A 27,702-nucleotide genomic window follows, 5' to 3' on the forward strand; every position below is an offset into this window, starting at 1 on the left:
GTCCTCAAAGCTGCTGTTCCTGGGACAGTACTGCCTTATACTACGATTAAATTGCATGCACAAGTTTCAACATCTCTGTGACTGTCCCAGTGCAAATCCCCACTTTTGCATGCATGAAAGGGAAAGAAATAAATTAGTCCTCTCCTAGTCCATGGCTCCTGCGGTACCCACTGCGTTGAGCACCATGGCCTGCCCTGTGCCGGGGCCAGTTGAGGAGGCAAGGATGGCCTTGCCGTTCTCCAGCTTGTCTCCATTTGACGATCCCTTTGGTGGAGATACTGAAGTGCTTTTGTTTCTCTGTTTCTTGTGTGCATCCCTGGCTGCAGAAGATGCTGGACGAGTGCCAGGACAGGCGGAGCTGCCAGTTTCTCGTCAATAGCCGGCTGTTTGGCACAGATCCGTGTCCTGGAACCGGCAAATACCTCATCGTGTGGTACAAATGCAGGCCAAGTAAGTATCTCGCTATCGACTCTGTTTGCTCTGGTGAGACCAGAGCGTTTTCGTACTTAATACTTGCCAGAGAGGCCTCCTAGGACTTTTTATTCCCTTCCCCCTTTATTGTCAGTGTAACATAACCCCCTGGGTGCAGAGCATTTCCCCTCTCCCCCTTGCTTGCTGCCTTGCTGGGATGCTGCTGCTCCGGCTCCTTCCTCCTTGCTGGCAGTCCCAGTTGCAGATGGTTTTTGCAGGTGCCAGCGAAGGCCTTTGCCAACGCTGAGCTCACGCTGTTGGCGGTGGGTGGGCTGCTCCTGCTCCTGTCTGCAGCCATCCTTCTGTCCCGATGGGATACTGGGACTCGTCCCCTCTCTGCCTGCCCCTCCAGAGGGAGCAGGAGCTCTTTGCGTGGGCAAAGACTTCAGACCTGGGTGCTTAAGGCAGGCACTGAAGACAGTGGTGCAATGGGAAGCTCACCTACCGACACCATGCCATACATAAGCCAGCTTTTAATTGCTCCCAGATCAGGCTGGGAAATGTTAACCTGTGTTTTGCGTGATCTCATTAGCTGTGTTTAAATTAAATGGGGCCGGTGCCTGGATACTGAGCTTGCAATCATGTGTGCTGCAGAGGAGCGAGCCTGGTGTGGCTTTGGCCCAGGACAACCAACACCCTCTTGGCCAATTCCTGGCCCCACCGGGGGAGTTAGCACAGCTTAGGCACCGTTCTCCATCAGCACTTTGGAAGGAGACACAGTCGTTTGGAGACGGATAGGGTTTGATGGTGGCCAAACTGTACCTACCAATTTCAGCCAGAGAACGGGCCCTGACTCTATTTGAATTAATAGTCTGGACATGGCATTTCAGACCAGCCTAATCCCAAGCTTTTTAGATGACATAACTGCCATGGTTCCAGCATCACATCAGCAAAATTTTGGGGGAAGAAATAAAAAAAAATTGCACAGGCAAGAAAAACATACCTGATTTCAGAAAAGGTTTGAAACAAAACCAGAAACATTCAGACTCTGTCAGCTGCACAGAAGGCGACTTTTTGCCCCAGCACGCAGAGACCTGTGCTAATGAGGTGAAGGGATCTGGCAAGATCTGTGAAGAATTCAAATGAAAAGTAGGTAATGAAGCACAGGCATTTTTTGTGGGGTTTTCGCGAGTGATTGTAACATCCCTTGTTGGGTGAGAAATGCATCCCTGAGAGAGGGGTGATTAGCAGGGTGTTCTGACAAGTCCTCCTGAACCTGCAGGTTTTGTATCAAAGCTTGCTTGAGAAATCTGACTATTGAGGCCTGTGCTGAGCTTCTGAAGGTACTTCAGGATCCCATCTGTGCATAAATATTTATGGCTTGGCATTCTTTGCTAATTACAGATATGCTAGCAAAGGAGGAGTTTGCATGTGTGCTGGGTAAGTGATTTTCCTGAAAAAGAGCAGGGGAAGTTGCTTGAAAACATTTCCCCAAGACAGTTTTCAGGCAGCTCCAATTTTGCAGGGAGAAGCAAGGTAACCTGACACAAACTGTTGTTTCTTAGTCACTGGGCAAACTTTTAATCAGAACCCGCTGGATTAATAACAGGGTTTGAAATATGTGAGGATTAGCCTTGCATGGAGACACCAGGACATGGTCAACCTTTCCTTGATGATTCAAGACGTTAATTTTGAGTCTCAGAAACAGAATCTAGTGCTTGTGTGAGTTCAGCAACTGTTCAGTAAGACTTTTCACTCTGCTGTAGAAAGAAGGTTAATGAGGGAACTGAAGAAATGGATCCACAGAATGAAAAAATACAGGACCATCGGAAATTTTGATTGGCTTTTTGGGTTATTGAGTGTTTGAGTATTGTTTACAAGCTGTAAATGAATCCAGTGCAAGGCCTTCATGTGTAAGAGTTGACCCCAAAAGCTGTGGTCCTATGAAGTGTTGATCTGCTCCAAAAAGTCTGCTTTAGAAAGTCTAAGCACACATAATTGTAACCAAAGAGCACCAGAGAGTCCTTTAACCATAACTTTTTTAACCATAACTTTTTCAAAAGACAAATGCAATTTTCTGGGCTATGTTTCTGTTCCTGAATTTGACCTTCTTAACAGTAGATATGACAGAAGTACTTTAAGAAGAAGCCATTTAAGGTCTGAATTGTCCTCTAGAGACATCTATTTCTTTCCTTTGCCTATTAAGAGAGCCTGATGTGACCATGCTACTGAAGTAGGTGCCTTGGTTAAGTGCCTACATAGATAGAATGAGTGTGAGTTTCCCTGTATACAGGAATGAGAAGTGCTTTGGGAAGTGGCCTGCAGAGTTTGGACAGGACATCTTTAACATAAAATCAGGATGCCTAAGCCCTCCCAATTTCAGAGTCATGCTGAAGCCTCAAAAGACCTCCGAATAGAGGTAGTTATCTAAAAAGAAAGACTTCCTTGAAAGAAAGCAAAACTGAAGTTAGTGGCATTTACTTGTATCTTTGCCGAAGAACAACTAGATGGTGCAGTCATCCCCTCCAGCCACTGTCACTGCAGTTATGCCTCTCTGACATTACGTTGCGTTTGAAATCTAGTGGTTTCGATGCTCACTGGCTGTATGGGGTTCACTCACAAGGCAAGGTGCTATTTTGGTTTCTCATGGGCAGAATTTCAAGGAGATGGAGGACAGTAAATCACGCTGAAACTGAAAGCCCCAGATTTTCCAAATGGTGGGGCTCCAGGGAGCAGGGCAATCAGAGCAATCTCTGCTGTACTAACCTCTCTGAGACTGCTTTCGCTGGAAGCTGGGAAGACTTGTGCAGAGGTTTGGTACTGAAGCGTTGTGGTTCACCTCCTCCAGAAATTCAAAGAAGTATTTCAGAGAAGTGCTTGCTTAACTAGAAGCAGTGAGAAATTCAATGGCTTGTGTGCTTTGGGGAAGTCTTGTACTAATCATGGTCCCCTCTGATCCAATGGATGGGTCTGGGGTTCAGTGGACACTAACCTTGCGTGTACAGGACTCAGGTGTGTGTGTAGGACTCTTTTTAAATGTCAGATGTTTGGCAGTCCTGAGTATTACCTGTGCCTGTAAATAAATAAATATACTATGTGTGTGTGCACTTTTAATTTTAAGATACAGAATGCTTAAGGAGATCAGACATCATCAATAAAATGCTCTATTCTGTCTCAGTTTGGGGAAAGTGAGACTTACTTATTGCTGCTATGTGATCTGAGGGCCAAGGTTCATCAAAGCATATAGAGGCTTAGCTTTTCTTTTCTTTTCCCATAGCGTGTGGGCCTTTGTTTCTAATATGCACCAACCTTTGGGAAGATGTTCAAAAGCACGGTACAGGTCTCAGCAGAGCACAGCTATGACTTGTGCTTCTAAACTTGTGCTTCTGCAAATCATCCTGCTATCGACAGCCTCAACAGAGGACCCCCAGCGGGTCCCTGCAGGTCAAGGTTGGGACACGTTGCTGTAGCAGTGAAACCTGGAGTTGTTCTCTGCTAGTATAGATGTAGCCCGGCATTCAGCGCTGTCCGGGGATGGTTTCCAGTGGGAAGTTTGGATACAGCCACCCTGTTTTAGAGGCTAAAAAAGTTGATGAGAATGGCTGTGGGCTGTCCCATGCCAGCTGGCCTCAGTGCCAGAGGACTGGCACGTTTCATTTATCAGGGCCAATGTAGTCGGAGATCCACACCCAAAGCACACTGAAGCCTAGGATCAAGCCCTGAACACACAGAGGACTTCAATCTCCAGGATACCTTTGAGAATCATTAAAAAATTGCACATAAATCCAATTATTTCTCAGGTAACATGCTGATTTGATTTAGACCCATTAAGGATAATTACCGGGTAGGCTGCAGGAACATATAATTAGAGCAAATTGACATACTATTTAATTGGTCTAACATGAATTCCCTCTAATTGAAATCTGGATTCACCAATATTATTCAAACAATTTGGTGTTTGTTCATCCCCCTCACTTCAGAGACAGAGAACTGTGTAAGATCCTGTGTTATTGTAAGCTAGGAAATATTTGCTCTGCGTGCCAGACTTTCTGTAGGGGCTGCGTGGTCTAAGCCTGGCTGAGAACAGGATCGGTGGGGCTGCCCAAGTCATGCTGAAGAAATAACTTCACCTCTCTGCATCCCAGCAATACCATTGCAGCTGATTTTACTGGGGTTGGTTGCTGCTCTGGACATTGTACAAGCAGGGATCAATTTGCCCCTGCACAGCATCTGTTTGCCCACGGTGGCTTTTTGGTTGTTTGGTGATTTTTTTGGCTTTGTTATTTCAAAAGTGCCAATGCTCCTGAACAAAATGGGGACATAAGTCTCTGCGAAGGGATTACTTAGGATGAGATGTGGTGTCTGAGTGGCCATTTGCTGGCAGTGCTGTCGAGAAAGGAGAGGGCTCCTACTTTGCTTATGTGGCTTCCCGCATGAGTCCCCCATGTAGTGCCTTTCTCTTGTCTCCTCCTCTGCCATTGCCATGCTGTCCTGGATGCACTGTCCCCTTCTCAGCTCTGAATAGCCTGAGCTGCAACCTCCTGTAATGCTGTAGTGGTATTTTCCCTCTTTCCTATCGGGCAGTTGCTACTTTAGCTTAGGACATCAAGGATTCTGTTAGAGATGATCTCCATCCAGTGTTTTTTTTTTTTTTTTTAATTAGTTTTATTTAATTTTAAAATGCTATGTGGAACAGCTGGATGTGATAATTGGAGGCTGGCGGGTGTGAAGCCTCCCCGTATCAGTCATCCCAGCGATGTAACAAAATGTAAATCCGCACTTTGCTGCTCTCCCTTCTATTCACAAACTTAAGCCTAAAACCTTTGAAGTTTCAGAAAGCCTGGATTGTGACCTGGGCTCCAATTGCAGCTCAAATCCCTCTGTAACAATACAAAAACATATTTGTGAAAGGCACGTCAGGGCTCTGAGAAATGTATCTGGGAAGGAGACCTGCGTTTGTTGGCAAAGGGTGAAGTGCCAAAAGTTTGTGTGGGGGTAGGAGGAGGAAAGGGGGTGGGGGAGGTCACTTTGTTCTGGTTCAGAACCTACAGCTTTGATATATGGGGAAACTTTTGTGCTGAGATTCGACCTGGAGACATGTTTTGAAGAGAGCAGGCAGTCATTCTCTCCACCATAGATTTAATTCTAATCATCTAAGAGGCCCAGCTAATTCTTGTGATATGTCAATGACTTTTTTTCAAACATGGGAATGCCCATCCTGATGTCCTTGCCAAAATCTTGCTCAGATAACTTTATTTTTCTTAACAGCCCTAGGCAATTTTAATTAGAAAGCAACTGAATTTTAAAATCAGCTAGGAAGAAATTCTAATTAGATCATCTTCTGATAAAAATGTCATCTTCAAGTTTGCACCCTCTATCATATAGTGATGGAGCTGCCATACTCTGTCCCAGGAGTGTCTGCCTTTTGGTGAAGATGTGTGATTTTTTTTTTGTAGTGGTACTTCAAAACCTGTGCAAACAGCAGAGTAGCATTACTTGTGGCAGAGCTTTTCCAGCTATCAAAGAACTGCAAAGAGTCATCCTCTGGGTTGGTGGTTCCCAGTTGCTGGTGAATGTGAAGCTGCCTTATGTCTCTTGGGGAATTGGTCAGGTCTGCTCATCAGATTTCAGTTGGATTGGATGAAAAGTATGGAAAGAACATTTTGGAAGGACTGCCTAGGCTTGCGGTGAATGCATCTTGTTCACCTTTTAATTTCCCTACAGTCCACTCATTCAATATTGAATCTAGTGTGGGCTTTGCCATTGACTTTGCTGGGCTGAGGATTACACCTTTACTGTTAAATTCAGTGAACATGGCACGAAAAGCCTGGTCTCATCACACATCCTCAAGGCTTTCACTCCCTAGGCAGAATTTGCAAAATGCTGTGAGCAAGAGCGGAGCGCTATGGAAAGAACAGAGCTTTTGTGGAAATTTCAGACAAGAGCAAAGAGGGATGTAAATGTATTCCTGGTCCCTTTAATGCTGGTGATTGATTTCAGTGCTGGGATAGATTGGTAATTCAGTAGTTATCAACCCTTTCAGAAAAGCATTCATCTCCTTTGTAAGACAGGTTTATTGGTGGCAGGAGAAGTTCATTCTATTTTTTGCTGCATTGCTTTTTGGTGGGCCAAGCTTTCCAAAGCAGCACGATGGAGTGAGGGCTGTTAAATGGGCACATCCTTCTGGCCCAGCCACCGAGGGAGCAGAATAAGCCTTTTACCTCCTGCATTCATCAGCTTGCTCTTGCTTATCTGTATTATTTCAAAACTGTTAAGGTGGTGCAGGGAGTGGAAATTTATAAGGGCAATAAAACCTCAGGCAGCAAACGCTGTGGCGATGAAAAGGTGTAAATAAAGGAACGCTATAAATAACAGAGGACAGATCCATCAGCCCGTGATAGGGGTCAGAGAAACTTTAATGCTAACAATTAATATTGTTTTAAGCCGTTGACGCACAGAGATTTTCAGGCGCTGTCAAATAGCCCTATCTCTGTAGCACACTAATCACTTGGCTGTCAGGAGCAGGATTAAGAGGAACGCGTGATTTCATTGTCAGCGAATGCAGAGACTGTTGTCAGTCCCTGCCCCCAAGGAGAAGGAAACCGCTGCTGGCCTGGGGGAGTTAAAAAAAAAAATCCTAGTTTTCTTTCAAACCTCATCAGTCACCCCTGATTGACATAATATGGAGCCAGCAAAGAGCAAGGTGCTTCCTGCTGATGTAGGTGGAAAGATTCCCTTTGCTGGATCAGGTCTCCAGTATCCAGATGTGAACCACTAAAAAAGAGAAATTCTGAAATCTACCTAAATGGTATAAATCATAGAGTTGTGGCTTTTATAGATCCCCATTGTCCATTGGCATTTGAACTTTCTGTGGGGTCCTAGGAAGAAAACAAGGGTAAAAAAACCTTTTAAGCCACGAATCTTCAGTGAAGGACAAGGAAGGGATACAGAGCAGTCTTTCTGTGCTGGGACAGGTGAGTCAATAGCCCTGCCAGAAGGAACTGGGAGGCTTTGCCCTCACGTACTTCAGGAGATCCAGCCCATCCTTAGGCGTTGTGGGCACAAATGATACGTTTCTGTGCTGATGATGGAGGCTGTGTTGGGGATGGTGCTTCAGGTGTCATGAATGGCTTTGGCTGCTGGAAGAGACAAAGTGATCTGGGAGCCTTTTCCCCAGAAAAGCAAGGGGGTGTCCTTGGGCAATTATCCAGAATAAACACAAGGAAACCAAGTTTTTAAAAATGAAACCCATAAATCTGAATCTCAACACAGTCCTTCTATGCTAGAGGTTTGCCAGCTCTGAACGATAGATTTCAAGATTTTCTGGCATACTGGTGAAGAACTGTGAGAAGAAAAGCGTGTCCCAGGAATAATATGCTTATAAACAAAATTGAGATGCTTCAAAGGCTTACTTCTGTGAAAGTTTAGATCTGTTATATCGAATCCACAGTTTAAACCATGCGTGTAGGCCTCACAGAACAGGGAGGTAAATTTATATAGTATTTCTGCAGGGGGTCCTGTATATGGACTTATTCAAGACAGAAAATATAGATCAATTGCTTTCCCCAAATAAATGTCTCTTGGAAAAGAAAGCAGAGAAAAGTAAATCTTCTCTGGGGTAGACGCATGGTAATGCCCTCTTTCCAATACTGTGGATTTCTTCAATATTTTTTCAATATCAGTCCTACATTTGGTTTTTGAATTAATTATACATTTTAAAAGCAGGTCTCTCCTGATATTTTCAGCTTTCCATCATACCAAGGGTGCATCAAGCTCTTCTTGATTCCACACGTATTTTTCTGACTACTTAGAAGGCACTGGGGGTTGTCACCTAATCATGTCTCCAGGAACTGGGACATTGAAAGCATCCATGATGAATTTGGGAGATTTGGCAACTGTATTTCTCCCAGCTACATTTTTTCTTCTCAGGCAAAGCCATTGAGGGAATACTGTGTGTTTAATTATTTAGGACAGTAGTGAACTAGCTTTTAATCTAGTAGGCCTCATTTTCCCATATTTTATGCTCTAGGCAACCCCATGGATTACATGTAAAAATATCAATTGGGTATCCTTTTAATGTTCTTGTGTCAGAATTATTGTCACCATTATTTTAACATTTGGAGAACTGTTTTAATGATGTAAGACTAAATTCTCCCTTTCAGCTATTTTAATAATAGCTTTAAGCAGCATTACTACAGATATACACCGTCACTGGAAGAGAAGAACAAAAGTGCCGTGAGCAGTGGTACTAATGAAATCTTTTTGCTTACACATTTGAGTAATTTTTTCCTTAGTGCATCCCTCCCATCTTTTCATTGCGGTAACAAAGGTTTTCACCATGCTTCCTATGTTGCCTCCTGTGGCGTAGCTAGTCCAGATTTATATCCATGCTAAGGTATTACGCCCGTGCTGGTTGGCTGGTGGGACAGTCCAACAATTACAACCAGCTTTGGCACTGATTTGGCTCTCTTTTGTAATTGGCTACCAGTTCTAATAAGATGTATAGGGATGTAACTACATTTGTCATTTCAATGTTTCTGACAAATTTCACTGAAATTTAGCCAGCAGGTTCTCAGGTCCTTGGAATGAGGACTAATAAATGGTAAAGCAGAGGCTCAGGCCGCAGAACACCAGTAAGTTACAGCTGCTTCAGAAAATCAGCCCAAATTCATTAATGGAAGAAGTAGGATGAAAATTAAATTTGTCCCAGGCTCCCAAGTGTTTTGTTTAACTCTCATCTCACAGTCTAGTGTATATGTTTTGATATTGTTCCCTTTTTCCTCCTTAGATAACCATACACCTCTGTTTGTCCAACAGGAAAGTGCAACTAGGTGCATCTGAACTCTACTTTGGAAATGAAATGTAGCAGTTAATTTGCAGCACTGCCAGCCTTTTCACAGCAGAATATAAAAAGACAACTACTTCAGACTAATGAAAGTGACAGTGGGGAAAGGCGCCTTTTAAACATTGCAAATTGGATGGCTGCATCAGGAACGTAATTTTAAAGGAATCTGACAAGGTCGTTTGCAAAGAACAATCTTCTGCCTTGTTGAAATGGTTTCAGACCTCCAAAATTTGGCACTCTCGAGTTTTCTGGGTACCTCTGAAGTTAGCAAACTGCCTGTTTGATATAACTCTGGACTGTCATCAGGGCTGTATCTTTCAGAGTTTCAGATTAGCTTCTGCAGAAGTAAGCGGTGCACTCCGTGCCATTGAGGGTAGCAAACTGCAATTTTTAAAAGTTAAATTACAGCGTCTTCACAAAAATTTTCTCAAGGGAAAATTGAAGTGAAATAATGTTAAAATATATTTCTGTGCAAATGTATGAATTTGTGACATTCTTACTTTTTTATGCTCCAAATTAAAGGGGACAATCGTTTTTAGATCCAGGCTGTTGAAATGAGGGAACGACCAGGTAGCCCACAGCTTAAGTGCTTGTGGGGGAGTCAGAGGAAAGGCTGTACTTGAGGACCCTGGAGACCTTTTCTGTCCTGGAAAGGTTTCCTCCACCCAATCCTGCCTAAAGGAATGCTGACTTGATTGATATGGATTTATTCAAATCCTGAGATGAACGCAAAGTTCTCATTAGTAGCAGGTTCACGTAGATGAGGAGGAAGCTCTGGAACTCAGGATATGAGATGCATGTCGTAAGTGAAAGGAAATTGGAAGAAAACAAAAAGCAAGGAGCTGTAGCAATGTGCACTGGTCTAAAGCGTAGGCATTTGCCACAGTGAGGAATTTCTGATCTATGTTGACTTATTTGCATTTGGGGACTTGGAGGCCAGAATCTGCTTGTATCTTCCAAAGTGTAAAAGAGGACTCAAAACTCAGATAACAAATGCTTGCTTGAAATGAAAAGTAAGTAAATGCACAAACACAGGAATAGGCATGTGGGGAAAAGGTTTGAAGGGAAGCACTGACTGGAAAATATCTTTTTAGTCCAATTAGCTTCTTCACAGAAGAGTGCAGGAGTCAATGAAAGCTGTCCAAGGCACCTTTGCTCTGTCTGCTTTGAGATGTACTTGTCTGTTCTAATTTTGGGAGGATGGACTTAGATCTACATGCACTTTGAAAAATTCTCTATATCTTACAGAAGGTCCTGGGAATTAGCTGATTATGGGGGAAAATAAAAATACATAAAAACAAGGGTCACAGGTTACAAGGAAGGGTACTGGATGGGTATCATCTCCAAGATGAGCTGTTCATGGGCAGTCCTGTTGCGCAGGCACTCTTGTTCAAGGATGCTGCTTAGAGGTGTCTCTCCTAGTGTTTAATAGGTTTCCTGTCTTGGAGACTCATCTTCCTAATTCCCCTGGAAGAGACAGTAGCAGGTACTCACTGGACTCCTCTCACATGATTAACAGGATCACTGGAACAGGTTGCCCAAGCAAGTTGTGGAGTCTCAGTCCTTGGAGGTGTTAAAAACTTGAATGGACAAGGCCCTCAGCAACCTGCTGCTCTAGTTGACTCTGGTATGAACATGGGTGTTGGCCTAGACAGTCTCCAGAGGTGCCTTCTGTCCTCTGTGACTCTGTGAATTATGGTCTGGAGTGACTACATCCATAGTAAAGAGTTCATATTTCCATGGTTAACCTTTATTTTGGCTTTTCTCTTTAGGTTGACACAAAAAATTGCTATGTGGTGACTTTTGCAATGTAAGTATTCTGCCTAGACATGTGCTGAAATGAGCAAAATCGCACCACTTGTGAGATCATCATCTTTATTATTTGGTGATGACTTCCAGTGTCCATAAAAGTTTCTTGAATTTTAACTTGTGACTAAAAGGTTGCATATTCCACTCGAGCCAGCTGGCCCGCTGTGCATCTCAGCTGTTCAACATTGCAGCCAATCCGTATCTGATAGGTGCAGTAAGAGTTGTAGGTAGGAAGAGTGGCACAGAACATTGGAGATGTATCTCCCATTAACCCAGTTCTGGAGAGAGTGGCTGGATGAGAAAGTGAATTGTCCCTATGCCCTTTTTCACAGACCAACACTAACCACCATCCAATAGTTGAACACATTCATTTATCAGTTAAAGCAAAATAGGTGTTGGTGGAACAGCTGGGTAAAACGAAGAGTTACAAACTTCAGGGCAAGAAGTGTTCTTTGTTTTGGGTGGTATGCGGTGGAACGGCTAACAAAGCTGGGATGAAGGTGAGCAAGGCAAAAATTGGGCTAAAGAGAAGTATTGGCTAACATGGAGTGCAGTTCAGTTCTGAAGTGTCATCTTGGGTGCAGTCTCATTAATTTAGCGGTTATAAACTAGATAAGATAGTCTGCTATGGGAAACAATCCTGACCTGATAAGGAAGCGGGCAAAACCATTTCTGTTTCCTACAAAATCTTTCTTTGCTCAGATCCCTGGTTCTAAGATTTTAATCCTTTAGGATTTTGTGAGGAAGACAGATTTCTCTTTACATATATTTCCAGCTCTTTGATCTGGGAAATAGGGTCAACTATTATGCACTGATTATGTGAAGTATGCATATTTTAATTAGCAAAATTTCATAAATTTTTCCACAACTTCTATTGAAAAATATAATTTTAGGCAAGGTAGGCCTCTGGCATTAATGCATCCCATCACTTTGTTAGACACAAAATCTTTTTAGGAGCTTTTATCTCTAAGGTCTTGCAGAGATTGAGCCAACTGACATTTAGTTTTGAGCTTCCCAGTCATTATCATTCAGAAAATTGTCATGGACCATCGATGAAAATGTTCTCAAGACACTGGGTAAATGTATTTACTACAGGTCAATACTTTAATATTCTTGTACATACCCTGTAATTACAAAGGGTGTGGTGGGTTGACCCTGGCTGGATGCCAGGTGCCCACCAGAGCCACTCTGTCTCTCCCCTCCTCAGCTGGACAGGGGAGAGAAAATATAACAAAAAGGCTCCTGGGTCGAGATAAGGACAGGGAGAGATCATTCACCAATTACCATCACAGGCAAAACAGACTCGACTTGGGGAAATTAGTTTAATTTATTAGCAATCAAATCAGAGTAGGGTAATGAGAAATAAAAATTAAATCTCAAAACACCTTCCTTCTACCCCTCCCTTCTTCCCGCGCTCAACTTCATTCCTGATTTCTCTTCCCTTCTCCCCTCCAGAGGGACGGGGAATGGGGTTTGCAGTCAGTTCATCACACGTTGTCTCTGCCGCTCCTTCCTCCGCAGGGGGAGGACTCCTCACACTCTTCTTCACGAACTGCTCCAGCGTGGGTCCCTTCCACAGGGCGCAGTCCTTCAGGAACAGACTGCTCCAGCGTGGGTCCCCCGCGGGGTCACAAGTCCTGACAGCAAACCTGCTCCAGCCTGGGCTCCTCTCTCCACGGGGTCACAGGTCCTGCCAGGAGCCTGCTCCAGCATGGGCTTCCCACAGGGTCCCAGCCTCCTTCAGGCATCCTCCTGCTCCGGTGTGGGGTTCTGCACAGGCTGCAGGTGGATCTCTGCTCTACCATGGACCTCCACGGGCTGCAGGGGGACAGCCTGCCTCACCATGATCTTCCCCACGGGCTGTGGGGGAATCTTTGCTCCAGCTCCTGGAGCACGTCCTCCACCTTCTCCACTGACCTTGGGGTCTGTAGAGTTGTGCCTCTCACATATTCTCACTCCTCTCTCTGGCTGCAATTGAACAGTTTTTCCCCCTTCTTAACTGTGCTATCCCAGAGGCACTACCACCATCACTGATGGGCTCGGCCTTGGCCAGCAGTGGGTCCGTCTTGGAGCCGGCTGGCATTGGCTCTATTGGACACAGGGGAAGCTTCTGGCAGCTCCTCACAGAAGCCATCCCTGTAGCCCCCTTGCTACCAAAAACCTTGCCACGTAAACCCAATACAAAGGGTCTTCTTGTTCACTTCACTGTCTGAGAAAGCCAATTTTTCCATTAGAAACCTTTATAATTGTTTTCCCCTAATTGTTTTAGCTATGTTATAATCATGTCATATAGTGACCTTTAAAAACGTGTCTAGAAAAGCCTGCAGCTGTTCCCTCCTTGGTTTCTCTCTACTGAGTTGTATTTAAGCCAGTGTCTCTGAAAACAGGCAGTAATAAAAGGGATATTATCCTTAGCAAATATCTTAATCATGGTAAATCTCTGTTGCCCTACAAATGACTGCATGGGGGATTAGAGTTGAGTAAGCCATTTGCTGAATATCACTGCCACCTTTCCTAGGCCATTTAGCCATGTTTAATTTTTCAGGGTGAAACACGAAACCCACTAATACAAATGTTAGCATTTGGACTGAATTATATCCAGACTGTAACAGTTATAGCAGGCTTAGGACCAGATTGTGACTGATCTCTAGGAGGCCAGTTCTTCTTGGGAGAGTGAGAGAAAAAAAAATGCAGATTCATTCCCAGCCCCAGCTCTCTTATGTCACTTACGCTGCCTTGGTTCTTTTCAATATTTACATAAGGCTATTATGGGTTGAAGTACCCATAAATATATGGATGATGCTTAGCTCTGTATTTTTTTTATATCAATCACAGTCCTTACCATTGTCCAATGCCTGGGACCCATCAGTGTCTGGATGAAAGACAGCTGGCTTTGGTTCATCCTGGCTAAGATGGAGGTGGCAATGCTATGAAGCAGAAAATACTTTCAGGGACTTGTCTCCTCTGGAACATCACTTTCGATCTGTTTGTTTATCCAGATTTCTATCAGCTTGCCCAGAAACACTGAGAGTATCGGTTCTCCAGTGATCAAGCTTAAGGGAACCTTTTGGGAATGTGCAATACTACTGCATATTTCATTCTTTCTTTTTTCTTCTTTTTTTCTTCCTTTTAAGAAGGCAGTTTCTTCTGTCTGTACCAGCCCAGGGGACTGCAACCCTAACCAGTTTGGAGTCAGCCAGAGCCTTGGGAACTGGCAGCTCCAATAGGTGTTTCCTAGGGCAGAATTTAGCGACCGTGAGGTAGCATCTGTTTCAAGTGGCACAGCCCTCTTACTCCAGACTGCACATCACCCATAAACTGCACTGGTTCCCAAGGAGTGTGCACTCAGATTCACCTCCCCGCTCTAATATCTCAAGCCATCCATCAGGCAGCTTCCCCCATAAGCCCCGAACACGACTTCCCAGAGCAGCTACAAGGGTAAGAACTGCGAATGTGAGAGGCAGAGTTTTGTTGTTGACTGTCTCATGGCTGCTGGACTGACTTTCAGCAGAGATGTGAATATCTGTGCATCCCGGTGTCTTCTGGGCTAAATGCAATATTCACGGTGTTTAAATCCCAGTCAAGTTTCCAAATGACAAGCCCTGACTTTGAATGGTCAACAGAATTTAATAAATATTCTAAGGACCTTAAGTGGGTCCACAGGACATGTGGTTAAGCAATCGGTTATATTTGTTAATTGGGAGATGTAGCTAATAATAACTGAATCAGAAGAGGAAATTGAATTAGTGCCTTGTAAGAAATACGACCTTCGCAGAGGACCCTGGCACTCACTCATTAGAGACTTCAAAATTGATCTTTTTCTAAAGTTAATCAACTATTTCATATTTCAACCACAGCAGCCAGTCACAAGTACTCTTCCTTTCCATGATATTTGTTTAACATTAACTATGTATAGCTTGTCCTATTGCAGAGTTTTGTGCCTTTGTGCTTTCAGCCTGAAGCCATATTTTTTTCTCCTGAGGAAAAAAACGTCTATTAAGTCTATAAATTTCTATTATATTCTGTTAAGTTGTACACTGTATAGCCAGGTTAAAACCTTGATCCCATTTCCCTCACAGAAGAAACACAAATCCTATGGGAGACAATTATAGATGAAGATGATAGCCCTTAGTTCAGTGTATTATTCAGATGCCTTCATGGTGACTGTGGATGAAATACCTACATAGATAAAATGATGATTGATTCTTCACAGCTGTATGAGGTTCCTCTCTCCCTACCAACAACCTCTCTGGTGTTGAAAAGAGCTTTTATTCCTGATTCCTGTCACTGTTTTACGCACTCAGCTGGTCGTGGGTTTATCCCTGTAGGTATTGCTGGAGGATGTGTGTTCTTCACACAGATTCTCCCATGAATGAATTAGGTCTTAATTCGGCCTTCATCTACAGGGATCGATGAGAACGTGTTTTTCCCATTCATTTTAGAGGTTTGAAAGTTTCCCTGCAGCGGGATATAAACTAGGATCTTTCAGAGATTTTTGTAAAAAGGCTGCAGAGTGAGAAGGAAGATTACATACTGGAATAGTGTCTAGGGTTAAGATTCTCACCTGGACTGTGAGGGTTTGGACCAGGGTTTTCACGTTCCAGGTGGATGCTCTGATCACCAGGTAATAGGCTGTTTTGAGGGGGCTATTTTTTGGCTTCAAGTAGGAATTTCCAAGTTGAGTGTGAGGAGTCATTTTGTCTCAGACATGTCTTTTAAATCAGCCTGTTTTGGCATAATATGTGTTTCCTCCATGCATTTTCTTCTGAAAAAATCTAATCTCATGTAGAAATTAGCCCTGCTTTGATCATGGGTTAAGCCAGATGACCTCCTGAGGAGTCTTCCAACCTAAATTCTATGATTTGACTTCGGTGGAAAATTCCTCTCCATCTCCAATAAGGGAAAATGATTCTTGAACCTATAGTTACAATACAGTAAAAAATCTCACATTAAGTGCTAGCTGCCATGGTGTAAAGACTTAAGTATTAAACTACAAAGAAATTATTATCTAGTGTTCTCAGTTACTGAGTAGTTTGATGCACATGGACTTTGCATAAGTTCTCATATATATATATGTGTGTGTGTGTATGTGTGTGATATTAGGCATAGAGAACTAGTGACAGGGAGAGACAAAAGTCATGTCTATGCTAGTAAGTGATCCAGGGCCAGGGGCAGCCCCAGGCACTGGCTGATGGTTATCTACACTGTTTGGTTGTTAGTGTGCTCTATGGCACAATTTTGACCTGGTACAACTAGGAGCATTTCAGATGAAATGGCTGATCATGCTTGGGAGGTTACCATGGGTCAGGGACCCTTCCCATTAAGCAATTTGGATGCTGTTGTGGCTACATTTCTAATGGTAAATAACATAATCAAGTGGAAGGTCACCCTACAGAGGCTAGGGAGGTTGAGGTTATATTCCTGCCCGTGCCTTGGGTTGGCTGGCGTGACTGTAGGCATGCCATTTCAGTTTTCTTAGACTCTTTCTTTCACACTTGTAGATGTCTAGCTGTAAAGACTCAGCTCTTCAAAATAGCGTTTGTCTTCTGTGGTGTGTTGGCAGACACACATGGAGAGGGCCTGTTCTAGGTTGGGACCTCTAGAGGTTCCCATAATACAAATAATAATAGTAAAGAGAAGGGAATGACATGTGGTTTCTTATGAAATAATTGCCCAGTTTCCTTGACAGATGTAAACTGAGTGTATTTTACACTCAGTCTTGGACTGACCATTTCAAGAAGGATTTGGGGATCAGCTTTGCAAATCTGTATTTGCAACAGGCAAGAGCAGCTTCCATCATTAACAAATTTACTGTAACTCCTATTGAATCTTCCAAGGGAGAGCTGCTGTGAAAAAAAAGCTATTGAGGATAATTATGTTTGCATTTGAGCTGCTGTGATGTAGAATAAATGCTTGGCACATAAAGGGCTGATTTATGGATGAGAAAGGTGCCTAAAGATGGGCTTTTGCCTTCCCCTGCCACAGGCTTCTAATATCACCATGTGGTAATCACTCGATTGCCATGCCTCACTTATTTGTCTGCAAAATGAAATTATTGGCTATTTACAGGAACTGACACGTGCTAGATTAAAATATGTTCATTAAATGTGCTGATAATGCCAGAGAGAGAATGCATAATGCAAATGATCAGTGCTACTCTAGCAAATGCAGTTGTAAGGCTGGGATTGTGCTGGCAGCTGATGTACACCTCTGGGTGTATGCCCAGAATTGCTGCTGCCTCTGACAAGCTCACACCATGGGGAGGTGAGAGGGTTCCCTTCATGCTGAGTGCCCGCCTCTGGATCAGCTGAGTAATTAAGTGTTTGTTTCCTTCCAGATGAATACAAGAGTAAAGTAGCCTGTGAAGATGACAAGCTGAGGCTAAGCTGTAAGAAGAGCATGGTGATAGCCATTTACTCTGCTATCTTTGGAAGGACACAAGGAGGCAACCTGGAGTGCCCATACCAAAACCTAGGGATGCCCATGATTGGTAAGCAGGGGAACGGCTTGACAGAGCACACTGATCTGGGCAGGGTGATTTCATCTGTTGTCATCATGGTAGAGCTGGCACAGATCCTGACTAGGAAAAGCAGGACTGGTACACGCAACCTGCCACGGTGGTGCTCCTGCTGTATGGTGCCTTGTTAACCAGTGGTGAGCTTCATGAGCACCAAACTGAGGTTCACCTAGAAGCCCTAGCCAAGTTACCAAACTGTAGACTTTTAGCAGATTCATTGGATTATGTGCTTGAAGGTACTCCTTGAATTTCTTGTTCAATTTTCTGTCCTCCTGGTGGTTCATACACTGAACCTCTATCTATAATATGGAGGACCATATTATTGGTGGATGTCGTGGACCGTCTGCGACTCAGTCAAGCCTTGACATTGCATTTAAACTTTTACTGAAGTTAAAGCAAGGGGTGAAATTTCAAAAAGCAAGTTGTTAAGTTGCATTGCATTACGGTTGACTTACAGTACCTTCAAGTAGCTTCTTTACTCTCAGGCTATCATAGTCTCTTACATTCATGTGTTAAAGATCAATAAATTTAAAAACATTCATAGAACTGTCTGTTCTTGAGCCAGTGTGAAATGACTCTGAATATTGTAGGCCGTGGCAGAGAGAGCAACTCTCCGCAGTGCAAAATCCTGTGGTCAGCATTCCTCATCATCCTTTGCAGAGGTGAGAGGGAATTAACTGGTTTCCCAAAGGAATTGCCTCCAGAGGGGGAAAGGCTTCAGAGGGGGCTGTACAGGGAAGCTTGAGCTGCTGCTATTGCCTGTGCTGGTATCTGTTCAGCTGTATCTGGGGATCTTTGGCTTCGCGTCTGCTGATCCAGTGCCCTTAAGGAGTTAAATGTTATTCAAACGGAAGCACGTGAAGTGACTGCTTGGAAATATGATACACAGATGATGGGTGTCAGTAGGAAACCGCAGGTGGAATCAGGCCAGTCAGGTTGTTTGTGCAGCATGGTGAGTGCCTTGCGTGTGTAGCTGTGAAAATCTGAGCACTTGTAGCACAGCTGAGTAGTTCAGGGTCTCCCACCCAGTCCCATAGTTCAGATGCACGGCAGGAGAGTTACCGTCCTTTAACAAGTTGCCTCCCATCTCCTGAGGTGACCTGCGTCCCTGGATGTGCCTCTGTTGTCCCCCAGTTGCCAGGGTGCAGAAGCCAGAACAGATATGTGTAACAGGTTAGCCGAGGCCTCTTTCACGTGGTGTTTGGGATGGGCTACGAGTGGGTACGCTGGTTGCTGTGGTGGTTCGGCTGCTGGGTGATAACTTGCCAAGTCAGCGAAACTCGATGGGTTTCTAGCGTGTACCTGAGCACACCGCTCCTTTGTCCTTGCTGAGAGAGCAGAAACAGGCACGCACTGGTGACAAGGTACTAGCACCAGGACCTGCTCTTGAATGTCAGCATGAAGCAAAACTCTATGTGAAGCCACAAAGGGTAAAGTTTTACTCTTCTTTGTGCAGATGCAAAGTCCCAAAACTTGTACTGGCTGAGAGCAGGGTATGTGGCACTAGAAAATGGGGTGGGAGGCAGCGGAGCTGGGAGAGCAAAGCTGTAGCGAAGAGAACAAGGTGTGACAGCAGGGCTGCATGTGCTGTACCATCTATAGCACTTATAGGCCCTGTTGTTTTCAAACTGGCCTTCTGATCTCTACAAATTGGGTTGTTTGCCCAAGGAAATAAGGTACTGGATCCTAGAGTGTAGCATGCAGTGTGCTGCTGGGATGAGGCCGGGCCTTCCCCCAGTGTCAGCTCTTCAGTGAAACTGGTTGCAAGAGCAGGCTCAGTACAAGACAATGTAATGCCAAGCTAGTGGTGGGAATGCCAAGCTAGTGGTGGGAATGCCAAGGCAGCTTTACACTGAAAGCCCGTGCAAGGTTTTAAGCTGTGAACTAATGCTAAAAATGATTGAGTTGTTGGACAGGGGCAAATATCTGCATGTTTGGAGTTGCTGGGGTCTCAAGTATCTGTTAAGCCAGGCTGGTGCTGCTGGGGTGGGTATGTCCTGCCTGCATAACAGCGAAGGGAGGGTGGGAGGTGTCTCTGGGACAGTGGCGGGCTGCATGCCCTGCAGGGATGGGGATGAGAGCTGAGGCACTCACCATGGCCTTTCCCAGGTTTTCCCAGGCATTTGGGCATTGTGTGTGTAGGGTGCTGTGTATAGAGGATATACTATAGGCAGTATAGCTGTTGATGCTGATGTTCCCCTGCATGCTGAAATCCTGAGTGGAGGGGGTATGTGTGTGTGTGAGCTTAGCTAAAAAAAATGTGAGTGAGGAGGTGGTCTTTCAACTCACCATGCTCCATCCCTCAAATCCCAGCTATATTTGAGAGCGTTTGTCCAGGTCTGCTCGTGTGTTCAGCAACAGCTCGCTGAACCCCTCGGCACGACGCTGCAAATGCTACAGGCAGTCTCTGCGTATCGTGACCTTCCCTTCATCTGTTTGTGCGAGCTGACCCAAGGGACAGAGCTGTAGGGATGCAGGAAAGGGAAGGTGAGTTGTGGCTGTCGTTATCACTCCTCTCTCGGCCCCATAGGAGAAACCAGTATAGGATCCATCTGCAACCCAAATCAGTGAAAAGCATATTCACACTTTGCTTCCCCATGGCACGCTGCAAGAAATAATAGTCCTGCCTACATTTACAGCACTGTTGTGCTCCCAGCTGCCACTAGCAATCGTGGGAGCGGTGCGCAGAGTCCCCCAACCTGCTCCAGAAACTGTACTCCTGCCATGGGCCTGCCTAGCCCAGCAGGCAACTCTGTTCCTTCAGGAGCAGGTGAAAACATCACAGCTTATAAATCAAAGCTTTCTCTAGCTAGAGAACGTTTCCCTGCACGTTTCCACAGCCCTGTGATACGAGGAGGGCTGTCCGTGACAGCCTTTGATCCCAAACATTCGCAACGAGCTGATCTTACAAATATGACCGTATGACTCAGACTTTGCGGCAGCATCCAGTTCCCGTAAGGCAGAACCCAGCTATGTTCTGCACATGGCAGATTTATTCTGTTTGAATTTCACGGGCCTGATGATTTGTGTCAAGCCTGAGCCTTGGCAAAGGGCCTTTTCCCGGAAAGTAGGTCCTGGACAAGTTTGCAGTGATTATTTTTCTCCAAGCAGTATGAGTTACTTGTTGAGTGAAGAACCTATACTTGCCCCAAAGGTGGGGAAGGGTATCTTTTATTCCTCTCCTAATGAAATACAGTTCAGAAAATTTTATTCCATTTTCTCTATGAACAAAATGCACATTTGGGTTGAATTTAGAAATCTACAGCTTCTGCAGATGAGGCTTTTAAAGAACTGAAGTCTAAGATGAGGAGGAGGGGTGGCCTAATAGAGCATTGTATATATTTATGACTCTGCTATAAGGTAAGGGAACAAATAATTTAATTTGTGTTGTTTCTGCCTTGAAAAACAAGACCTTGGACTCCCATAGGAGTGTTGAGGAGATAAAGTCCACTAATGGTGAGTTTCTTGGATTCTGCAGAGACATGAGATACGTTAGGTGCTCAGGTGGAGGGATCTGAGGTATGGTGACGCTGCAGCCGTTTAACACCTTTAACACATTTAACCCAGCCATCGTTGTGCTGCTTTTGGGTGATGTAAGATCCCCAAGTCAGACTTCGCACACCATGCCATGCCAGACGCATGCTTTCTCTCTGTCTAATGTCTATACGAATGCGCTTAGCATCTGTGAAGGGAAAGTTATTGTGAAGAACTCCATCCTATCCCTGTCATGTTAAGGAGAAAATCTGCCAGGATCCTCTTTTAACAGGAAACACGCTGAAACTTGTGTCTCTGACCGTAATGGGAAACCCCTGCCAACAGCTGGACCCCTCCTTGAATGCCTTGGGAACTCTGAAAAGCTCCTAAAGGAATTTGACCTTATTTGTAACTCTCTTAATGAAGCCTCCATGTGCAGGGACAATACACAGAGCATAGGGAGGTCTCTGGGGAAAGGGTTATTTGCAAGCAACAAACCATTAATATCCCTCGGCCCAGTGAGCCCTTTGCCCCTTTATCATGCTGTTTACAGCTGCCTCTGCCTGCAGCTCTGACTGACTTGTTTATACCAAGAGAAGCCGATTTAAAAAATGGCCTTTTCCTACTTGAATCCGAGTGCAAGATAATGGTCTAATTAGGAGACTGAGGAGGAACAACTTCAATGTAAAACAATTAATTACTCTTTTCATCATTTAGTGGAGTGATATCCTTGCTCATACTCAGTGCACCTGACATGTTCACATGTACCTTTTCGCAGTAGCTACCCTCCTGAACCATAAGGAACGAGATGGACATGTTCAGCTGACCTCTAACATCAGGATTCCGGTCTCCTCAAGGATCCTGTCTCTCTCCATCATGTACATAAAGAGCCAACAGCAATTTCACTCCTCACCTGGGCAGAAGGAATCTGGGCTTGGTTTCGGAGTCGGCACAAGATCGTGGGAACTCTGTCTCCAAAGCTGAGCTTTGGGTTGTGGTCTGTGGGTTAAGCTGAGCAGACTGCTGAGAAGTGAATTGTCACTTAACATACTAGTGCTCTCCTCTGCCTCTGTAGGGGGAAAATGGATGTGTTTACAAAGCCCTGAGGAAAGTCAGATGCTCAGCGGTTCTCTCCGACTCACTGGGTCTGATTGATAAAGAAAGAGCAGAGGAATGAGTTCAGCAAAGGAGCCTGTGCTTTAGGTGCTCATTCCCTGGTATTTTTCATTTTAATGCAATGACAGAAGGTGATCCAACCCAGTTTGTTTTGATTTCCTCCTCTTAATGCAGATGTATATATGAGTTGAACCAGAGCCTTCACAGCCCCTCATATAAATATTTATTACACCATATAAATAATGGACCCTTCTAGTTTGTGATCAGATCTAGCATGTGAATAAGTATGAAGTACATGCAGTAAAAAAAATTCATTTTATTCCATGGTACACGTTTCTGTTCCTGCCAGCACAAGAGCTGGTTTTAAGAGAGTGCTGCCCCTCCAGCTGTGCATTTCTGGCTCTCTTCTGCTTCACCATCCGTGACCATTTTTCATCCTGCATTTCCATCAATGAAAGTTTGTGGTCTTCTTGGTCTTAAGTGAAATACTTAAAAATAAAAGGCCTCCAACCTGTGGAGCTGGAGCGATGAGGGGTAGTAACCTCTGGCACTGATGGGGGAGGCAGTGGGGGACCGGGGCGGCAGGAGGAGATGGGGTACCCACTGAAATCTGTGCTGGTCAGATAATGCCATGTAGCACAGCCGTCCTTCAGCGAATCCCAGTGCTTGTGGCTGAAACCCTGCATCCTGATTTCACCGTACGGGAGATGACGGCCTTTAAAAGGGCTGCAAGGCTGGGTTTGTGGGATGAGCAGCAGACGTGGGAGGGAGTCAGACTGCGTCTTTCCTCTCCAACGTGCACACCGGGCTTCCAGAGCGCGCCTGCCTGTAGGTGTGACTCTATGTACGTTTGATTTACATTCAGTACAGAAACTACTTTATTATGTGTACAGCTCATGATTAAGAACATGTTTTTAGAGGCCAATCTGTTTGTATGTAATAGAACCCACAAGTATCCAAGTTTGAAGGCTAAATAAATATCAGTTGCTGTTTAATTCACATATAATACCTTATTAAATTTAAATTGAAATGAAATTCCTGTTTAGAACACTAAGTTAAAGTGGGACAAAGCCTGCTTTCAGAAAGTTGTTTTTCAGTTTTAGATACTTTGCGTGTTTCACTTTTTGTCTCAAAACACCAGGAGGTAATTAAAATCACTTTACAGCTGTTTCTAGAAAACTCAAACTATTGTTGGATTCCATAGAGTCATAAAAATGATTTATATGAAGTTGTTTTTATATGCACGCAATTGCTATTTAAAAAAAAAAAAAAAGAAAAAAAATCCATTCAAATTTGCTTCTGGGCAAGATCTTTCTCAAAGCCAAGGTTCAACTTGGTTTTAAAAAAGTTGTTTACAGTGGAGTATGACCCCATGCAGTGGTTGTAAATAAAAATTCTGAAAGTAGTAATTTAAATAACACCAGCAGGCTTTGTGATGATATCGGTATGATATTTAAGGAAGCAAAGGGGTTATTTGTACCAGTAGTATCAACAACTTTAGTAGCCGATCTTATAAAAGATGCCTATTGCCCAATTACTAGTTAAAAGCAAATCCAGAATATAATCCTAATAATAAAAGGGCAGAATTTAAGAGATTTAAATCTATAGCATTTCAACTTATTTCCATGGAGTTACTCTGGATGAAAACCAGTGTAACTTGTTCAGAACTGATAAAGTTCCTCTTAAAATAATTCAGGTGTCACTCAAGAACATTACAAAATTACCACGATGGTGAATGCTGAGCCTGAGAAACAAAGGTAATGTGAAACCTGTGAGTTTGCAAGCACGCCATGCTTTATTTTAGGAACCAAGGGCAAGAAATGACTTGCAGATTGTGTCAGCTGGGTAGTCTCTTAAAAAAAGTGGGGCAGTCCCACAGCTTCCGAGGTTCAGACCTTGCTTCAGTCTAGTTCTAGGCACTCGTTGAACTATACCCATGCTCAGGAAAATACTTTTGTTGGTCTGTAATGAATAGGAAGGACAAATGAAATCAGGGACTTGACAAAACAGTAGATGCATTGAATGCATCCCTATCTTCTACTGAGTGAAGAAAAAGCATTAGCTTCCTTGCTTTTTATCTTGAACGCCTTACAGCCCACAATCAACTCTTCTCTGCTGCAAATTAAATAATAAAATTTTACTGTCATTGCCAGACCAAAACTGCTTTGTTCTCTGAGACTTCCTGGAGCCAAGTTTGAAGCTGTTTTCAGATTCTCACTTTAGCCCCCAAACCTGCAAAATGTTATTAATTTGCTCAACTTTACACACTCTGAGTCACTCTCTGCAAAACTGGAGCCTCATATGTTTTATATGACTTCTGGTTCCAGATACAAAGGTGACAAGATGATGAAACCAAATGTTTCTAAATGTAGCTATAGCATTTGTAATTAAACCTGCAATCGATCCTTCGGTTGCAGTCTCTTGATGTGATTAGCTGCTTTTAAGATAATTTTCTCTTTTCTGGGCTACTGCTGAAGTTTCCAAAGTTTTATGAAGTCTGTGGTGAGTAATTTTTCTCTCTCTTTCATTAAAATGTACTTTTTAATATAAAGCTGGCCTTCTCTGCAGATCCTTCTAATGTTTGGATGTAGATTTCTTTTTTAGCCAGCTGTTTTCACTGACATTGTGCAAGACATAGAAGCTATATCCAGCTGCACCAATGCGAAGTTCCCTGCTGCTATTTGTAATAATGATGATGGCAATTTATATCAGAAACCCAACTCAACATGATACCGAAGTACCCCGCACTGCCAAATCAAAAACCAAATAGAAAGTCTCTCAAACATAAAAGCTCACAGAAAAAGAAACAGCATGCTGGGACTGATGCTGTTGTGGGGGAAGTAGACTCTTCTTGGCCTCAATGTTGACCATGAGATGTTGGAGCATCTCTCTGACTCTGTTCTGCACAGCATCAGAGTGCTGGTACCACAGCCAGGGAGCAGGGACCTGGGAAACCAGAGCTAATGTGTGGGCCAAAGCCCCAGTGATACTTCCCCACCAGGCCTGACTGCAAACCCTTTTCCACAGCCCAGTGGCTTATCGAGCAAAAATTCTCCTGAGCCCGTGCTTGCAGCTCAGAAATGCTTTTAACAATCTCTAATGAATTAATTTCTTTTATTTCCCCACTTGAAGAGGGTTTTCTTGTGCTTGGAACAGATTGACTGTGCAGGTTTTCTGAAGCTCGTTCTGTTCTGACTTCCAAACCAGCAGCCTTTTAATTGTTTTGGGTCTCTGCTCCTGAGCTTTCCTCTTTACACATCTGCTTCTGCATCTTTTCTTGTTTAAGGGTAGTCGTTTGTTTTCATTGGTTGGTCTTCACATTTGTTGGTTTTAAGGGCTAAGTATCTGTAGTTTGGTTTTTTTTTCCCTCTTGTCTTCCACACTCCCTGTGGTTCTAAACCGAACTCAATTCTTGTGTCCTCTATAGAGGCTTGTGTGTCATGGCAAGGAAGAGAAATCCAGTGTATTTCTGTTGCTCCCGTCTGAAACCGTGTGACAGCGCTACGCTGATAAAGAAGTTACCTTCCCAGGCTGTTTACTATAGAGAGAAAGTGGGCAAAGCCTATCTTTATTAACTGTCTTCTGCACCGGCTTTTAAAGAGAACATCAAACTTAATGGGCATGGGCTAAGCTGAAAATACCTGAGATTTGATAAACTGCATGTGATACAGACTGGCTCATCAATCCTCTATGAAGACATGCTTCACAGGCTGCTAGGATGGCTGATTTTAGCTAATTTGCAGCTGAAGCAGAGGCTTAGACACCTCCAGCAGCTGTCGCTTTATGAGGGAGCCAAACTTTATATCAACCACAGCTAATGGAGCATCTTATTTATTTTAAAGAAACTGTCCAAGAGCAGAAGGAGAACTTCTTTCCTTCCTTCATGTTTATGACAGAGATTCTCTTGCAGAATGAGGCAGTTTTGAGTCACTCCTAGGTAAAACGTGAAGGAATTTAGGCAGCTGCCTCACCTGCAAGGTTGGAGTTACTTTCTTCCTGCTTACGTTCTTTTTGCCATTCCATCAAAGTTTGCTTTCTCTTTTGGCAGATGAGTAGATAACCACAGCGCTGATTCAGGCATCTGTCAGCTTTCTTTGCGGGAACTAAATTTCTCTCCTCTTAGTGAATTGACTCCTGCATCTTCCATCTTTCATTCTGTCCTTTCTTCTTCGTAGCTCTCAGAAAGTAATTTTTCCTGTTTTATTCTTTAGCAAGAAATCATGCTGCATTTTTCAGAGAAAAATCCTGTCCTCTGCTTGGGAGGAATTTCCTCCTAGAGCTGTCACTTGTTTGTAAATGACTTCCCTCAAGGGAATATTCATCTTAGGTTGTTCCTCTCACCTACTGCTCAAAAGATAGCAGGAAAGCTAGGGTTCTGCTGACTGTTTTAATTCAAGATTTAGGTCTGCTCCTGATGCCTTTGCACTAAGCCAAAGTGTGCCACAGAATTAATCTCTTGATCAGGCACCACCAGTCCTGTTCCAGTTCCTAATCACTTACGTGCACTGCTGGAAATAGTATTTTAGGCAGTGATTCTCTTTCTGAAGACTTTGATTACAGCCAATCATTTGGTTCTTTTGATACTTCAAGGTCTTATACTTTGTTGGTTGAAAAAGTAGAATGAGTGCTCCAGGTTTTTTTGCTAAATTCACAGATTCAGTGCATCCTCTGATGAGTGGGTGGAGTTTTCTTCTCAGGCTCTATTTTTCTTTTTTTTTTAAGTACACACATGTCGCTATTGGGGTGTGCTCTGTGCCTTGCTGTCTTTCCAGATCCATGAACAGCCTGTGGAAAACCACGAGCCGACAGCCTTACAGCATGCTAACATATTCACACGCTCAGGTGTACATGGCCCTGCTTGCTCTGGACAGCCTGCCTCATCTGTGCAGGAACCTGCCCTTTACAGGCTCTACATGGATGTGGCAGGTGAGTCTGATCATGAGGTTAACAGATGCACAGATGTTCTTGAGCATCTGGCATATGCCCAACTTCACTATGGGATTAGTCACCCATCTCAAAACTAGGTGTCTAAATCTGTTTGTGGATCCATCTGTGATGACTCCTGCCTTGGAAGAGGCTCTGATCTCCACCAGAGCATCTAAGAGTTACCGTAATGCAAAAATTAAACCCTTTGGAAACATTCTTTCAAACCCAGATAGGTTTTGCAATCAAAAGCAGCAACGTATGGCTTGGATTTCAGATTTGGATGTGTCACCCTTATTGGAGAAAAACAAGTAACAGTGAGTAACCAAAGTAACGGATGTGATTAATAGGCATTGGGTCCAATTTCTTTTTTTCACCAGGAAGAGGTAATAAAGAAATAGTCAGGCTGGGAAGCAGCCTTAAACTGACTAAAACCCATTCATTGTGGTGAGCCTGATGATATGGACATTACATCACTGAGACTGGTTCCAGTTTTAAAGCCAATGCTGCCTGCAAGCTGCAGCTGGTAAAATCCTCCAGCATGGCTTTGTTGCCATCTGATTTGGGTTTTCACCCCGTCAGAGGTTGGGCTGATAAAGATAGTAGA

General features: G+C 43.8%; 1 protein-coding gene across 2 annotated transcripts in view; it reads left to right on the forward strand.

Moving 5' to 3' along the window:
- Positions 1 to 27,702, forward strand: part of EVA1A (eva-1 homolog A, regulator of programmed cell death) — a gene marked incomplete at both ends in the record, with an annotated part of 209,026 nt that overhangs the window by 72,758 nt on the left and 108,566 nt on the right. For both annotated transcript variants that reach the window (XM_082305937.1, XM_082305936.1), the window contains 2 exons: positions 327 to 450; positions 17,403 to 17,555. In XM_082305937.1, the coding sequence (XP_082162063.1) occupies positions 327 to 450; positions 17,403 to 17,555 (277 nt within the window). The remainder of the gene's footprint in view (positions 1 to 326; positions 451 to 17,402; positions 17,556 to 27,702) is intronic.

The sequence above is a fragment of the Platalea leucorodia genome (genome assembly GCF_965183815.1).
Source record: "Platalea leucorodia genome assembly, chromosome: 3".
In the NCBI taxonomy this organism is placed as follows: domain Eukaryota; kingdom Metazoa; phylum Chordata; class Aves; order Pelecaniformes; family Threskiornithidae; genus Platalea; species Platalea leucorodia.